The sequence below is a fragment of the Gobio gobio genome (genome assembly GCF_949357685.1).
Source record: "Gobio gobio genome assembly, chromosome: 3".
Lineage (NCBI taxonomy): Eukaryota > Metazoa > Chordata > Actinopteri > Cypriniformes > Gobionidae > Gobio > Gobio gobio.
Window position 1 is genome coordinate 57,508,406 of NC_137099.1, and position 18,136 is coordinate 57,526,541.

An 18,136-nucleotide genomic window follows, 5' to 3' on the forward strand; every position below is an offset into this window, starting at 1 on the left:
CTCGTGGTTTAACCTCAATGTTATTAATTACTTTAATGATCGTCTTGCCACCTTTCTGTGGCTTGAAAGTGGCAGTTGCGTAGCCGTCAAATGGAGGGACAGAAATCTGAGGTCATCAAAAAGGATGAACAAACTGAAACATGAGGATGCGCAATTAATGACAGATTTATTTTTGTGTGAATTGTCCTTTTAATAGTTTGGTTAGAAATTAAGTAGTTTCAATGACGTAGCCTCTAACGGTTTTAACACTCATGCACAGAAATGCAGAAACATGCAAATTTAATTTAAATTGTGAAGTTTGGTCGACTCAGTTTTTGACAGTAATGGTACATGAAACTAACCCAGACTGAACAGCGGTCATGTGATCAGATGAGGATTTTGTAATGTTTATTTTGTAGTTTTTAAAAACAAGCAGTAAAAAAAAGCATACAATTTATATATTTATAACATCATGACTTCCAATAACTTGGGGTGGGAAAAGAAAAAAAAAAGAAACCCTCATTTCACAGAGTGAGGAGCAACACTCACTGCATGAGTGTCAGTACCAGAACACACTCGCATACACACGGACATGAGCAGACGCACATGACACCCATACACACGTCATTTGATATCACAGGAAAAAAATAAATCACATTAAAAAAAAAAACCCTCACTGAATGAATAGAGAAAAAAAAAGTGAACACGTTAAACAATGGGAATGTTCCAGCTCAAAATCAAATTAAAAGGACTAAAAGCAAAACAAATGCATTTAAAAAAAAGACATGGTTACTCATTGAGTTCAAAACAGTAGTTATTAACACCTGAAGATCTCCTCTAAATGGACCAGTTTCCTCAAAAGACTTTTAAAATTAAAGAAAATTAATGCAAAACAGGAAGTGCACGCTCATGTGAGGAAGTTAGCAGAAGAAGCATTCCCTTGTGTTTCCCTGGCGATGAGTCACACTGACGCAAGGAAGAGGAAGAGGAAGAGTTTGAGGATGGGAAGGCAGAGTTTGAGTTTAGTCCATCAGACACAGCGTTTGTGGATCCAGCAAAGATCAGGAGGGGGAGAGAGAAAAAAAATAGAGTGTTTGCAGAAGCCTGTATGTGGTCAAACAGAGATCCGGCTTCAGAGGAGAGTCACACAGCTTTCTGCTGGACACAGGAAGAGGGGGAAAACAGGAAGAGTAAAGTCCTTTTCTGAGAGGAGAGCGGGAGGATGGAGGGAAGGACCCGGACGGATGAGAGCTCCGCATCAGTCTCTTCACTGCGCCTGGAGAGAGACGGACAGCGCGGTCAGATCACTGCACACACACACTCCCTGGACAGCGTTTCAAACCATGACTGAGCTTAAACACACACTAGATAGAGTACAATCACACTCATTTAACATACAATAGTTTATTCATACAATTACTTTGAATATTCTATCATTTTATTATATTATATTAAAATGTTTATATACAAGCCTTCTATAGAATTAAATGCATACCTTTCATTACTTTTTATATTTATAGAATATTAAATAATTTTTAAAAATGTATATAATACATTGTCAAATTCAAATTGTCTTTTCAAATCAACTGATTCTAAAATACGAGTTGATACTGAAGACTGGAAATCTTGTTAAATTCAACGACTTGCTGCATCATTAATCAACTTAAACTAGACTTCACAGCGCAGCGCGTCAGGTCAGAGGTCACCCGACTCTCGTGAGTGTACGGCCATTGCTGGAAGCCAGTGATTATACACAATTTTCATTTAAAAATTCCATACTTTTCCAGACTCGAATTTCCAGACTTCCTACAGATTTTTCCGACCATATTTAACTTGTTCTGATAAATTGTTTTCAAATTCAACTGCTAACAAGTGTTACAGTCTAAAGATTTAGTATTGGCGTTTTTGCCTTTTATTAGGATAGGAAAGTAGCTAGACAGGAAGTAAGGAGGGGGAGATAAGGGGGCGGGATTGGGAAAAGTCCATGAGGCAGGACTCGAACTCGGGTCTCCAGAAGCACAACAGCACTACATGGCGACGCACTTACCCACAATGCTATCGGCGCCGACAAGTCTGTTACACTCGGAGTCAAATCCTCTATGTAGGCTATCTAATATTTAGAAATCCTATATTAAAATTGTGCCTTTTGTGACCTTAACGATCAAAATGCTAAATCAGTCAATTTTTTTAAAGGTTATTAATTTACCCAAAAATTATAATTATATCTATTATTATTTACTTACCCTCATGTCATTCTAAGCTAATAAGACTTTTGTTAATCTTGGAAATCTTGGACACATGAAGATATTTAAAGGATTAGTTCACCTCAAAATGAAAATGTCCTAATCATTTACTCACTCCAATGCCATCCAAAATGGCACTAACTCAGTTGGTTGCTCAAAAACTTAATTTATCTTTCACTGAAGAAAGTAAGTCATGGATATCTTGGATGGCATAGAGGTGAGTAAATGATTAGGACATTTTTATTTTGGGGTGAACTAGTCCTTTAATAAAGGGACTGAAATCTCTCAGATTTAAAATATTAAAAATGTTAATATAATAAAGTCGTATAGTTTTGAAAAACATGGGGGTGAATAAATGACAAATATTCATTTTGGGTGTCCTATTCCTTTAAGAACTCCACCATCGACTCTGTTTTATCCTCAAACCCAACTTGCTTTCTCAAACTACAAAGTGCAGTGTTAACCACTGTTGAACTGAGAAGAGGAAGAAACACACAGGTCTGACTTTAACTGCCATAGCTAGGCTACAAGTTTTTCATTCATTGAAAAAAAACAGTGTATATATGTATAATATATATTTAGAAATTCTTAATTTTATATTTAGAAAATGAAATAGGGACAATAGTCTGGAAACATAAATATTTTTCCATACTCTGATTTATTTTTTCCATACTTTTCCAGACCTGGAAATTACTCAAATCAAATTCCATACTTTTCCAAACCCCGTAGGAGCCCTGTATATGAATATTTCTCACACAAACCTATGGCTTCGCTTCAGAAAGCCTTTATAACCCCTGGAGCCATGTGGAGTATGTTTATGACGGATCAGGGCTCCAGACTAACGTTTGAGAGCAGTCGCACTGATGTTGTTTGACTTGTTTACTTGTTTGTTTATATCCATAATTAATTTATACCTGATTCCCTTACAAGAAACAGGAATCTAGGAAACTTCACCTGCACTGACCAGTATCCAGGTATTTATTTCAGTCACACTGGTCGAATTTTTGGCTTAAAAGTTACTGTATCGACAACCTAAAATCGGAACATGAATCGTTGTTAAAACGAATCGTCACACCCCTACTAATAACTCAATGAGTGCTCCTCTGCCGCCATCTACTGGTTATAGTGGTCATCTCATGTCTTAAATAAAAGTTGCTTCAATTTCAAAAAGGTTGTACGAACCCTGCCTTCCATAACTTGTTTGTTCATGGCATAATGTTTCTCCTGATATCCACGTGAAAGCTTTATGATCTGACATCTGCGTCTCATTACAGAGAATTGTGCTGAACTTGAACACTTCTCACTAGTTCTCGCAGCAGTGATATTAATTCTGCAGCAAATTCAAAGGCTCACTGGATCTCCCAGCGCTGTGTAGAAACAGTGTCACATGATTGAGATGAGCTCAGACAAGGTTTACTCGCGGGCTGATGCCGTGCGGTCTAGAACCGCACCGGGAGCTCAAATAAGTAGCGCAGTTTCGCTTTCATTTGCCATTTGGTCGCAGTCTGGAGCCCTGTGGACGGAAGTGCTTTTTGGAGCTTAATCATTATCTATCTGGCTTTTCCCCGTTTTGTAATGGCATTGAATAGAGCCTGAGTTTATGTTTGGCTAAAAGAAGTCATACTAGGATGGCTTGAGGGGGAGTTAATTTTATTTTTGGGTGAACTATCCCTTTAACATGAATTTGAAATAAGATCCATTTGCCAACAATGGCCATTTAGCCGGTGTTTTCAATCAGAAAAAGCGTTTCGTCTGAGTAAAGAGATCACTGATGGTACCTGCTGGCCCTGCGGTGTTGCACCGGGCTGTCCGGGGGCCTGTCCCGTCTGTCCGTAATAAGCAGCCTGCTGTCTGTAGTACTCAGCCCATGCGGCGCTGTAGTCCGTCTGTCCCGCCGCTGCGGCTCCTGCGGCTTGAGCGGCTCCTGCAGCGGGTGCAGCGCCTCCTCCTGCGGCGGCTGGGGCACAAACACAAGAGATCAGAAACACTGGACCGGAATGAGGCTCTTAAAGCCCTGAATAACTAGGGTGAGCTAGTGTCACTTCCACCAAATGCATCATTTATTGAAAGATTTAGTAAATATCTCTTACCCATCTTTTTGTAGTACTCCTCCCAGGCCTTGGTGTAGTCGGGCTGGGCAGTGCCTGGAGCAGCTTGACTCTGGTCAGTGGGAGCTGCGGCGGCTGGCTGGGCCGCAGGCGTCTGTCCCGGCATAGCGCCCCCTCCAGGCTGCTGGTAGTACTGTGCGTAATACGCCGCCCACGCAGCGTTAGGATCTGCTGCCGCTTTACCTGAACGAGAGAAAGTTCAGTTCATACTTCAGATATTCCAAAACAAACCGCCTCAGGAACACATCTCACCAACCCCAAACATATGAACAGCAGTGTATACGCTTAAATAAAATTGTATAATAAATGAGAGCAGTAAAGCAGTTCAACAAATAAACATTTAAGAGTAGAATCACTGATTTCAAGAACGCATGATTATAGGATGCATGTGATGAACAGAGCTGTAAGGAACTCGTGTGGTTATCAAGTCTATAATCCTACCAGTGACAGCATCAGTACAGAAGGACTCACTGGGATCGTGCGGCTGCCACTGCTGGTATGCGTTTCCCCAACCCTGAGGATACTGGCCTCCAGGAGGACCACCGCTGGAGAGACAGAGAGAGAGCGGCCTTCAAAATGTGCAAACAAAACCTGCCAAATTAAATATTAACCCTTTCCCTGAAGCTTAAGTGCCATTAAAGGGTTAGTTCACCCAAAAATGAAAATTCTGTCATTAATTCCTCACCCTCATGTCGTTGGACACCCGTCAGACCTCCGTTCATCTTCAGAACACAAATGAAGATATTTTAGTGTAAATCTGATGCTCTGAAAGGCCTCCATTGGCTCAATGCACGGTTCACTCTCAAGACCCTTAAAAGGCACTAAAGACGTCGTTACAAAGTCCATCTCACTACAGTGGTTCTACAATAACTTTATGAAGCGACGAGAATAGTTTTTGTGCGCAAAACCCTAAATAACGACTTGTATAGTGATGACGATTTCAAAACATGGCCTCATGAAGCTTCGAAGCGTTATGAATCAGTGAGTCGATTCATGATTCGGATCGCGTGTCAAACCGCCAAACTGCTGAAATTTGGCGATTCAAACCGCTGAATCGACTCACTGATTCATAACGCTTCGAAGCTTCATGAGGCCATGTTTTGAAATCGTCATCACTATACAAGTCGTTATTTAGGGTTTTGCGCACAAAAACTATTCTCGTCGCTTCATAAAGTTATTGTAGAACCACTGTAGTGAGATGGACTTTGTAACGACGTCTTTAGTGCCTTTTAAGGGTCTTGAGAGTGAACCGTGCATTGAGCCAATGGAGGCCTTTCAGAGCATCAGATTTACACTAAAATATCTTCATTTGTGTTCTGAAGATGAACGGAGGTCTGACGGGTGTCCAACGACATGAGGGTGAGGAATTAATGACAGAATTTTCATTTTTGGGTGAACTAACCCATTAAGGCAGTACTCACTGTTGCGGTCCACCAGGGGGTCCGGGCTGGTACGGGTTTGGGTTGTAGGGGCCCATGGGTCCAGCGGGGCCTGGCCCACCCGGTCCGGGACCAACAGGGCACAGGGGACCCTATGAAGAGAAGCAAACCAGTGAAAACCAGCCAAACACCAGTTAAGTTGAAAGCACAAAGGCGGTTATCATCATACCTCGATCTTGTCTTCGATCAGCTGTTTGGCGTGGTCGATCTGCTGAGGTGAGCCCCGGATGGTAAACAGTTTGAAGTTGGGGTCGCCGTTGGGCGGCGGCTGGCGTGAGATCTCCACGAAGGCGCCGGTCTGCTGGTTGATCGCCTTTACGTTCTCACCGCCTCTGCCGATCACTAGACCGCATTTGTGGGCGGGGATTGAAAAGGTCATCTCGCCGCCAGGCGGGCCCCAGTTGCCTGGACCACGCCCCCTGCCACGCCCACCCGGGGGCATGCCTGTGCCAGGAGGACCGGGCGGACCCTGAGACAACAGTTCAACCGGCTAAATTTAATAATCTTGATACATTAAATAAATCAAAAGCGTGTCTAATTCATTCATTAAAATGGAACCCAATATTAAACTGAAAAAATAAGGCCCTGCCAATGGAAATTCTTCTAGATATGAAGTGCTGTTGATCACTGACCCCTCCTCCTTCCTCTCGTACTCTGATGCTCTGCAGGAGCTCGTTGATGATGCTGGCAGCGTGTTCGCAGCGGTCAGGAGGACCCATTACGTGAGCGATCTTATCTGGACCAGTTCCGTCATCTACAGAGACGAGAGAAACAGTTAAACACCACAATATTACAAAACACCGAGCGAGTCAAGAAGAGTGTCCGAACAAACCTGGTTTAAACTGTATCCTGACACCGGCATCGTTCTGAATCTTCTTGATCATCTCTCCGCTTCGGCCAATCACAACGCCCACAGAGTGACGTGGAACGGGCACCTGTCCAATCAGAATGAGACGCCGTCACTAGGGATGGGTACCGAAACCCGGTATTAAACGGGCCCCGGGACTCAATTATGAACGGCCGCTGTATCGAGAAGCTCCGACGTTACTATTTTTGCTATATAAGCCGGTTCTATGTGATAATATTAAGCCATTTGTCTGAGGCATATGCTATTCGCTATCTAGCAGAGAGATCTCACGCGGAGCTACAGCGCTCAACACGACAGCCCCTTCTTTAATTATACCCCTTTTCCACCAAGGCAGTGCTGGTGCAGAGCCAGAGCCTAGCTTCAAATCGGTTCTGTCTGTCCACACCCAAAGCACCAGCTCTGAACCAGGAAAAGTGGTTCTTAAGTAGCACTAAAACTGCCGTCTAGAAGAACCGCTTGCGTCAGGACGTGGGGTTACCGTGACCATCAAGACGAACACAAACTTGTGACCGCCATTTTTTAAATACTAGCTAATAGCGGCTCGATTGTAATCTCCCTCTATACAAACATGCATAAATGTATACAAATTACGGCGAGCTGCAAGAATGCATTGGATTCGCTGTGTTTTGATCCCGATGTAGGATCATAAAGCCATGAGCCTCAATAGTAACGCAATGTTCACTATTGATGATGGAAGGATTGTTCGAGATGCGTCAGTGCAGATCGATCGCCATATATCAAAGTACGAGAGCATACGACTCCTTATGCTTTTGAATCACTCTTGCGGTATTTTGATATCATACGCTGATAGGTCTGCGCTGCGCCAATGCATCTCGAGCCTGGTGTGTGTTTCCCGCTGCCTCGCTAGCATTGCTGAGAAAGATGAGACGTATACAGTGACGTAAGACCTGGCTCTGTGGTGGCTCTCTAGCATGTGGAAAGGCAAACTGGTTCTTAGATGGCTCGTCAGTCGAACCAACTCTGAACCGGCACTAACACTGGCTCTGAACTAGCACCCGGTTCATTCTGGTGGAAAAGGGGAAATAGTGGTGATGGAGAGAACTAAACTTCTGGGTACACTTTAGGCCTGTGATAATCCGATTTTGGCTTAAAAAGGATTAGAAAAAGATATTTGAGGTGAAACTAATAAAGACTAGCCGCATCTAAAAAAATCCAAACTTAACATCAGAATCCGCAAAAATCGGAGATTGACTTAAAATGCAGTCTCTGATGCTAAACTGCATCAGTAGTGCGGGGCGCATTTGATAAAAATAGCTATTAAAAGCACAAAAGCGACGCGCAAGAGAGATGTGCGCTCCGAAACGGACCGCAACTAGTGGCAAATCAAAGCCACTTTGAGCTTCCTGTGTGCGGTTAAACCAAGGGTGACCAAACTCGGTCCTGGAGGGCCGCTGTCCTGCAGAGTTCAGCTCCAACTTGCCTCAACACACCTGCCTATAAGCTTCTATCCCTAACAAGACCTTGATTAGCGGGTTCAGGTGCGTTTAATTTGGGTTGGAGCTAAACTTTGCAGGACAGTGGCCCTCCAGGAGCAGGATTGGACACCCCTGATCTAAATGATCAAATGCACACAAAAATGTCAAAATGACCGGTTTGGAGTTTGACAAACATTTGTCTTAAATGAAAAGAAAAAAAAGGTGTATTAGATCGGCACTCGGTCTAATAAACTGACGATTGCGCAATTAATGTGAATCAAACAAAAGGCAAACAGAAAATCACAGCTCTTGAATGAATAACTTTAGCTACAATAAGCATTAATCTATCCATGATAAACTATGCAGTGACATTTAACATTTGATTACTTTATTAGATTTCTTTTGTAGGCCATATCACTTACCTGAACAGTGTGTTGATTTTCCTGAAATTAAAGCACTGATTATTGCATTTGTATGTGTTTTATTGTATACTTTATTTTGTTGACCACGTGTTTGTATCGTGTTCTATCTAATGTATATAAAACACAAATGCCTGACACTTCTGCATTTACAAACAGATTTTAATTCCCATTGCTGTTTCTATTGCTATAGATCTTCATTAACATTGCTTTATATTTTGAAATGTAATCATATAAAAAATCTAAAGTACCGATCGATAAGCAGTATCGGTAAGAGCAGCAATCCCATTAAACCTTAATGATACCCATCCCTAGCCGTCACACTGCAGCTTGTTTGACATCTAAATGCACATAATTTAACTACTGAATCAAAACACACCTCCATTCCTCCTCCTCCACCACCGCCTCCACCCATTCGAGAGCCGTACTCGTTTCTGTCGAAGCCAGGATGATCGCGCTCGCGCAGAATCTCCTGCACCATTTCACGCGCTTGCTAGAGAAACAAATGACAGAGACAAGCCTGAGCATCAAAATCTAACAGGCACAACAGATGAAAAGCCCCAACAGGAACCGGTGAGAGGAGAGAGCGGCCACACCTGGACTTTGTAAGGATCTCCAATGATGCGCAGTGGTTTGTCCATGTTCGGCCCCTGAGAAGCGTCCTGAATCAAGATCATCTTCACACCAGCACGCTCCTGAAACACAAACATGTTAACACTAGTAGAGGATGTGATGTATTTAAAGGAATAAAGAGTCTAAAAACTGATTTTATGGAAAGGAGCCTGTAAAAACGCTTACACGACCCTCTTTAATATGAAAAATTGCTTGCATAAAATGTACAATGACACTAGCTATGGAATATGGCATGAAATATTTGCGAGTAAAGCAGCATTTTCAGCCCGTGTTCAGGAGAACAAACTCGTCACTTCCTGAGAAATTTGGACGTTTCTGCAATCGGTGAAGAAACTGTGGCTCTTTCCTTCATCATAAATGAGTGTCTAAGATGAAACCACAAACGCTGTCATGTTCTCTTGCGCTCGTGTTAGTGAACAATGGTGTGAGGCGCTTCTGGAAAGAATTAAACCAAATCATTCTAATGACAGACTTTGGCCAAATCTGAAATCGACCCCTAAACCCTCAATCACTATTCCCTACTACTAGTCCACTTGAAGGAGTGAATGAAAACGAGTGAGTGAATTTGGACAGCCACTGTATGTACATCGGTTGTACACTCATTATTGCGGTGCATTGTGGGATTGAATGAGTGCACTCAATAACGTCCACTATGGTTTCGGAAACCACTACAAATGGCTGTCCCCTTAAATAATGCCCTATTTAAGGGTATAGGGGGCGATTTCAGATTCAGACTTTGGCTCCGGCGTTTCAGAACGATCAAACCAACATCTGAGAGGCCATTGGTCCACTGGTTAGTCCAGTTATCCAAATCACAGCCTCTGTGGAGGCACATTTGTTGCTAGATTGAGGGATTTATTAAGTAAATGCGTTTCCATATAATTATTTTTTAGCAGATAATTGCATCCCTCAATTGAGTGCATAAGTCTGGATTAAACCACTCGATTCATATGGATTTCTCGTTTTATGAAGATTGAAGCATTCGAATTTTGGGTGAATAAAATGGAGGCACAGAAATTCTCAGATTTCATTAATATCTTAATTTTCCCAGGATGAACAGAAGTCTTATGGATTTGGAATGACATGAGGGCGAGTAGATGTCAGAATTTTCACTTACGGGTGAACGAACCCTGTAAATCCCTATAGTGTGTTCATTAGAGTAACCTCTAGATTAAAGTGTCTGCGTACAGACAGACGAGCTCGAGCTCTACCTGCAGCTGTTTGATGGTCTCTCCTCCTTTGCCGATGATGAGACCGGCTTTCCCTGCCGGAATGATCATCTCCTGCATGTTGCCATTCCCATTGGTCGACTCATGGAAGGAGGGCGGAGTTCCGCGCCCCCGAGAGACGATGTCATCCAATAGCATTTTGGCCTTCCTGCATGGAGAGGTGAAAAGGTCAAAACCCCACCGAACACATTCACACTGCGGTTGGAGGAATGTGAAGGAGCCCAAACGTACTGTATGGCTTCAGGGCCTCCGGTGAGAGACACGCTCCTCTCTGGAAGACCACCGCTGTCTAAAAGACAAAACACCAACAGCCTCCGTCACGTCTCGTACATTCACACAACAGATATCAGGAAAAACAAGAAAGGAAAGGAAAGAAGAAGTGAACAGAGGTAGAACAGATGTGTCCGCTTGACTCCTTTGAACCCGTGTTTGACTCGCCTGGAGCAATCTGAACTTTACAGCCAGACTCCTGCTGGATCTTATTGATCTGCTCTCCACCGCGACCAATGACTACAAACAGACACACACATCATTTACTGACCGCGTTGAAAAAAAGAAAACTGTAAAAATCATAAAATTAAAAGAAATGTACACTAAAAACATTCAGACCTCAAATACACATTATAACAATATAATAAACAATTGCAAATACTTTATAGACATACTAAGGGTGCTCAGATCGGTATCGGCCGATAACCGCTTTATGTAGTTTGATCTGTGGACTCCATAAAGGAGATTTTAGTGCATTTCTTTCCTTCAAAGTGGTGCAAAAGCCCAAACTTCACATCCAAATCATCTAGATCAGTGATTACTCTAAAATACTGTTGTGTTAGATAAAAAGGTATTAAACCTGCTGCGGCTTTCTGTGTGTGTGTGCTCCGAGATGTAGTGAAACAGGGACAAGCAAAGTTAACTTTGAGCTTCGGGTTTGCAACAAAACCGTTCAAGCGAGCGGATGCATATTTCTGTATGTATTTAACCCTGTCGGTTATGCCTCAAGTGAACATTTAGGAAATAAGTTGCATGTGTAACAGTATATTGGATCTGTGCATTGTCTTAAAGCGACAGAAGCCCAATAAACCGGCTGGTTTCATTAATGTTAATCAAAAAACAAAAGATGAGGAGAAATATCACCCACTGCTCTTTAGTAGATATAGAAGGATTATTCTATATTTAATAAACAGGATAAAGTGGTTTTAGATTGGATAACTTTGTTGATAAGTACGTATTGGAAATTTTTCTCCTAGGAATGCTATACTTATCACCTTTGTGAGAGGGAATATGTTGCTGCCAATAAATAAAGTTGTAAAATCTCACATCTTCCTTTTTTCTACTTAAAATGCACTGTTTTTAAGAATAGGCTATACGTTTCAGTGATCGGCCCCAAAAATCCTGATCAGAGCACCCTTAATATATCGAGAAATACACATTTTCAGTATAACAAGTACTATTATAAATAAAATACTACGTTGTATATAATAATGATTCCATATTCTAAACAATTTCTGAACTCTTTTCAACTGTGTGACAATCATAAATACTGCATATGCATATATAGGGGTTGAACAATGAAACTGAAACACTGGCCAATATATTGTTGGAGGTCTCACTCCTATATATGCGCAGCCTGCCGGCCAATCCTCACGGACTTCATTCCGCCAGCAGAGCAATAGCACAGCTGTAGGGTTAATTCATGGTGATTGGGACACTTTGCCATCGAGATGGCCGGGGAAATGTCCCAATAAACCTGAATAAACCTACATAAAATATTGCCATCCACACAACATAATGGGAGACAGTTCAAAAGTGGACAAATTGTTGGTGTGAGTCTCGCTGGCTCATCTGTGAGCAGGACAGCAAGTCTTTAAGGTGTATCGAGAGCTATGGTTTTCCAGGCATACCTCCATGAAGGACGAACCACATCCAACAGGAGTAACTAGAGGAAGCTGTCTGAATATGATGACCAGGTATTAACCCGGATTGTATCCAAAAAACAGAACCACTGCAGAATTAAACGTGCACCTCGACTCTCCCGTTTCCACCAAAACTGTTCATCTGGAGTCAATATTCAGTCATGCTGCTTTAGCCAAACCTTTGGTCACTCATGCCAGTGTCAAAAGTCAGTTTCATTGATGCCAACAGTGTAAATATTGGGCTGTGGAGAACATGAAACATGTATTGTTCTCCAATGAGTCCACCTTCACTGTCCCACATCCGTGGGAGTTTCGCTGTGGAGAATCCCAAGAGAGGCTGAACACCCGGACTGAAGCATGGGGTGGATCAGTGATGGTTTGGGCTACAATATCATGGCATTGTGATGAGCGTCTCACTACCAAGGACTACTGAACCGTTCTGGAGGACCACGTTCATCTAATGTTTCAACCATTGGACCCTGAACAGGCGCGGAGCTAGGGGGTTTGGCCACCATTGCCCAAAGCTTGACCACCCTGCTCAATTGCAGTTTCTCTTTGGCTCTATACCTAAATAAAGTCATTTCTTATCTCTTTTACGACCACAAAAAGTGGGAGACTTTTCAGACGTGCACCTCAATGTCAGACGCAAGTCAAACGAGCACAGAAAAGGTAAAGGTGCCGATGGAGCTTCAGCAGATCAGTCAACAGTAGATACACGAGATTGAGAGTCATTACAAAAGGATTAAATACGGAGACGATTAAAGCAGCATCAAAGCGGTGCATGCATGCATTCATTATGTGTGGCATTTAAGAACATGTCTAAAAAAAATATAGCCTACTGCTAGGAGATCACAATATAAGGCACAAATTGATGTAAAATCTGCGATTTGAAGTAAAACACCTGTAATTTAATGTAAAAATTTAATGTGCGCTGTGCATTTGTACTAGCAAATAAGATGGTGTGTTACTTGGTAACAATACAATACAAATTACAAGTTAAATTTAAATAAATAAAATAATTAGTTTTACATCCGGACATGCGTGTTGCCAGCTTCTGCCCTTCCCTATTCACTTTCTTGCACATGAGGATACAAAAGAGAACATGTTCCCCTTCGTACCGCGTTCAATTTAGGTATGGAACTTTTGCAATCAATACATTTTAACAAATAAATGGCGAGTTAAACATTCAATGTTTACTTTTTTAGTTGGAAGTGTTTGAAACTGACCTTACAGTGTAACTGAATTGTAGGAGTTCATTGGTTACGTAAAATTCAATGAAGGCTGACTAATCTTTCTAAACTCTGTAGTCATCTGCAGGTCTCATGAGTATACAACAACGGAGGACAAGCTTTTGGGGGTTTTAAGAACCAGAGCCAAACTGACGGAGCAAGTTACCCCTTCCTGCAGCTGCAGTGTGAGCTTTTCCATTAATATGCCAGGTGAGGAATACAAAAATGGTCAAATTCACTCAGTCCTTGATCTAATTAATGTACATCTCAATTACAATCAAGTACAAATTGTATTTAACTGTCACTAACGATTTTGGTAATGGAGTAATCTGATATTTTTCTCAAATAACTTAAATGCATGTATAACAAGTCAATATTTGGTTTAAATATCCAAACGAGTAATCAATGGTTTTATAGAACAGCGTTGCCCACAGAGACTAATTTGTGGCGGTGTGCCACAGAATCAACACTGGCCGCCACATTTAAATCTCACGCCAAACCTGCTTTTGATATGAAAGTCTAAGCTTTTAAAATTTAATATGAAATTCAAACAATAAATAGCATTTTGGCACTAATGTGGCATAACAGTTAAAGCCAGAGGCGTTGAAAAACAGTTGCGACATGCTCTTATTTCCCGGCAGCGCACGCGGTCATGTGGTTCGCGGAGCTTCTAAACAACCCAACGTCAATGCATTTGAATGGCTAAAGTGGATACAGTTTTACTATACAGGTATTTGCAGCAAAAATTTACGTCAACCATATTTACAGGATCATTTTATTATGCCGCGTGATGGAGATGCAACAATAATGTTATTCTTGCATTTAGCCCTTATTGCTTACTAATTGGTCACTCATACTCATTAGTGGTCAAATACACCTTAACTATTTCAATTAAATAAATGTTCTATATTTTAGAATAATATTTATTGAATATTTTGAGGATATCTTCTGGTACTAAATAGGCCTACTATTTGTGCAATAATTATGGTACATTAATGACCACTTAAAATAATTTATTATTTATATAACAATTAGTGTAGTAATCAAGGTTAAAATAGAGAATTCCAATGCAAAGAGGCAAATTACAATCATTTTGTGGCTGGAAAAAATACATTTCATTTGTAAAGCCATGATTTACCCACTAGGTGCTTGTATGGCTCTAATAAATATACATGCATCTAGTCTGGTTGCTCAAAAAAGTATTGCAGATCATAACTGCTTACTAATTTTTAGGTTTTGCATTTTAATAAATATTTAGACATGATCAAACACTAGATTTCTTTAAATGTGAAATTTTAAAAAGTTAACTTGCATCCTAATATTTTTAATGATACTTATACAAGCACAGGCAAGTGAATATTAATGAATGCAAGCAAATATAATTTAACCCAAGAAAAGTTTAAAAATACTTAATTTACCTTATATGTACAGTAGGATGTATACATATGAATTGATACTGAATCAAGATCGAAATCGATATTTGTGCCAATCACAGCCCCTGCCTACCCGCCACCACAAATTGGTTTAACTGGAACAACCGTTAAAATGCATAATATATAATAAAGAATCATCTTAAATGTACATAACGCTTTATAAGACACCTGATTGTTACTTTACAGCAGATCAAATCCTTGTTTAATATTGTAAAAAATGTACTTAATCTTTAATAATTAGCCACTTCATGATAGAAATGCTTAGTTGCAATTTCTAAATATATGTGGAAATCAAAACATGCAAACTCTTATTTTGAACTTTTTGGTTTAGGTTTATAAATTATTTACCATACAAATCTGATTAAACGACATTGCGTCCCCAGATGAATGTTATGAGCAACCCAAACCCACAGCATAAGCAGAGATGGAGTTTGTGATGCTTCACTCATGTAAATGATAAGTTAATTTACTGTAAACGGAGCCGCGTAACCTACACGCATGTAAATAAAGCACATTTATGATAAACCCACAGGGCATATATTTATTCAATTGAATCGCAGCCATTGGGAGTTAATAATGGCGCTATGCTATATGTTTTTTTAATGGTTTATATAGTGCAGTCTTCCGTGCAATGAGCCACTTCCTGCATGTCTGGTTACTCAAGGAATCCTGACAGTCCTAATTGTTTTCAGTTGTGTAGTAGGCACTAAAACACTCCAGTACTTTACACTCACTAATTTTTATGTAGAAATGAAATGCCACCCACTATGAAAACATCCCGGCTCCGCCTCGGACCCTGAAGGTGGTGCTGTGTATCAGCATAACTCACCAATACACACAGCTAGACTTGTGACACAATGGTTTGATGAAAGTGAATGGCTTTCAGTCACCAGAATATTGGGGTTTTTTTTTGAGGAGTGAGCCAGAAAACGTTTCCTCTACAGCACCACCGCAACCTGGCCACTGATCTGGAAGAGGAATGGCTCAATCCCTCCGGCCACTGAAGGACTTGTATCGGTCATCCAGATGAACAGTATTGGCAGAAAAAGGACGCCCTACACCACACTAACAGATCGTGGTCTAAAACCAGGTGTTCCAGTTTCATTGTCCAACCCATGCGTGTATACATACACACCTAAAGACGTAATTAAACATGACCCTGACTGCGATTCACCTAAGAGAGTCTAGTGCATGATGGGTAACAAACTTACTGAGTCCAACCATGCCGTCAGGGACTCTGTACTCTTCTGTGAGAGACGAGGGACGGACGCTACAGAAAGACAAACAACAAACAGTCATGAAAAGCACCAGACGACAATTCTTAGCAACTTATAGTCTGGATAAAACCTGCGCCATTAATTTATGTGCTCGTTTAAAAGTTGGACTATTTTTAGCATAACATGGCGTCTTGTATACATAGCGGATTATAAAGTTGACGTGCAGAGGCTGAATGTGCCTAATTTAAGTGTCCCACCGTCCGTTATGTATACAAGACGCCATCTTATGCTAAAAATAGTCCAGCTTTTAAACGACCGCCTCAAGACCCCTGAAAACATTGAGTTAGTGGAACCCGAAACCAGCCTAAATATACAGGTCTGAGTAGTTGCGGCCTCCACAAAGGCTCTGCAATCAGTTTTAAGCTCTGATTCGAGCGCATAAGAGTACGGTCTTACCTCTGCTGGGAAAGGGCAGCCAGCTGGGCTCCGATAGCTGTGGATGAGACAGGGATAAAATCATTGCTCTAAAAATACACACGCATTTGCTTTGAGAGTGTGTGAAGTAAAAGGAGCTCGTACACAAGGCTGCAGCGTTGTCCCTGTCAGACGCCATCTTCTTACACTCAGGCTGATCTGAGGGAGAAAACACAAGAACACAAATCACAAACACAAACTCGTGTGAGCGGGACGGACAGATTGAGAGCACGCCTCACTGCCTCCGTACCTCCGTCCTCCAGCGATCGCTTCTGTGCCGCGAAGGGATAACTCTCGGCTCCGCCGTTATTGCTCATGGGGGGCCCCGTAACGTCTCCGCCGATCTTTGCTGCGATCTGGAGAACACAAAAACACAAGTTAGGACCACATTCACACATCAAATAAGTCAACACACTACCCAAGAGCACTATACATCTAGTTTTTATACATTTATTATTAAATACTGTTTTTTAGACATACACTATGGTTTTCCCATTGTATTCTTTAAAACACATAGGAGACCAACGTTTAAAAAAAAAAAAACATGGTAAATAAATACTGCAATGTCATATCATAGTCATACAACACTAATTAACAGATTTTGAGTATTAAAACTTGTTTTTTGTATGTTTTTAGTAAATGCTACCATGATGCTAGGATATATACCATGGTACGACCAATGTACGGGTATAAAAACAATAACAACATGGTGTTTATAGATAACACGACGTTAATAAGACGTTTAGACGATGTTTTGGACACTTACAAAAGGTAGTTGCTAAGACTATCGTGTACGCAAGTTACCATGATGGTACGCGAATAGGTTAGTCATTCTGTCCCACGCTGTTTATCAAAATACGTTAGCATTACCATGAGCTACTGTTAGTGAATCGTGTTATTCGTTAGTAAAGGGAAATACGACCTGCTGGATACGGTTATCGCCCGGATTTACATGCGCTCGCGGCTCATGCTAACAGATAATTGTCGGGCACGCCGGCTCATGTGCGCGCGGCCCTGCGCGCTGACCCACAAACGCGGCCCGCTCGCTCCCGCACTGCGGATCACTCACCTGTCGGGCGCGCTGTACCGCATCGGCGAACGCGTCTTTCTTGAGTCCACCGGCTCCTAGAGCCGCTCCGGGCCCGGGCGGCGGCACCGAGCTGTATTCAGACATGCTGTCCGTGCGGAGGGGTGAAGTGTGCGGGATACGGCGGGGAGGTCTAGGCCGGGCGGAGGTGCGCAGACGCGGGAAGACAAGCGAGACAAACGCATGGGAGGGACAAAAGGCCTGCATGTCTGAAAAAGCTCTCCTATAGGCGTTCTTAATGAGTGGCGGTTGCGTTGGCCAATCAGAGAGCAGCTGGAGGCGGGTGTAGTGTGAGCATCGGACCGTTGATCCAATGAGCGGCGTCGAAAAGAGACGTTTTAATGGAGGGCTGAACAAACGCGACGCACAGAGCTTGCCGCTGTGCGAGGGAGCCAATCAGCGGCATGGAGCTTATGAAACGGACCAATG

General features: G+C 41.9%; 1 protein-coding gene across 8 annotated transcripts; it reads right to left on the minus strand.

Moving 5' to 3' along the window:
- Positions 1-362: 362 nt before the first annotated feature.
- On the minus strand, positions 363-17,895 carry khsrp (KH-type splicing regulatory protein). 8 transcript variants are annotated; one of them, XM_079812162.1, is made up of 19 exons: positions 17,690-17,895; positions 16,871-16,976; positions 16,726-16,779; positions 16,603-16,639; positions 16,141-16,199; positions 10,793-10,864; positions 10,586-10,643; positions 10,337-10,502; positions 9,089-9,187; positions 8,872-8,985; positions 8,496-8,516; positions 6,602-6,704; positions 6,402-6,523; positions 5,939-6,238; positions 5,752-5,861; positions 4,802-4,875; positions 4,313-4,513; positions 4,001-4,179; positions 363-1,255 (listed from the first exon to the last, which is right to left on the minus strand). In XM_079812162.1, the coding sequence occupies exons 1-19, from the start codon at positions 17,792-17,794 to the stop codon at positions 1,247-1,249; spliced, it is 1,989 nt and encodes a 662-aa protein (XP_079668288.1). In that variant the 5' UTR covers positions 17,795-17,895; the 3' UTR covers positions 363-1,246. The 8 variants fall into 8 exon arrangements, with proteins under 8 accessions (XP_079668288.1, XP_079668295.1, XP_079668292.1 ...); XM_079812169.1 differs by having other exon boundaries at positions 4,772-4,875; positions 17,690-17,869; XM_079812166.1 differs by lacking the exon at positions 17,690-17,895 and adding an exon at positions 17,543-17,663.
- Between the last annotated feature and the right edge of the window lie 241 nt (positions 17,896-18,136).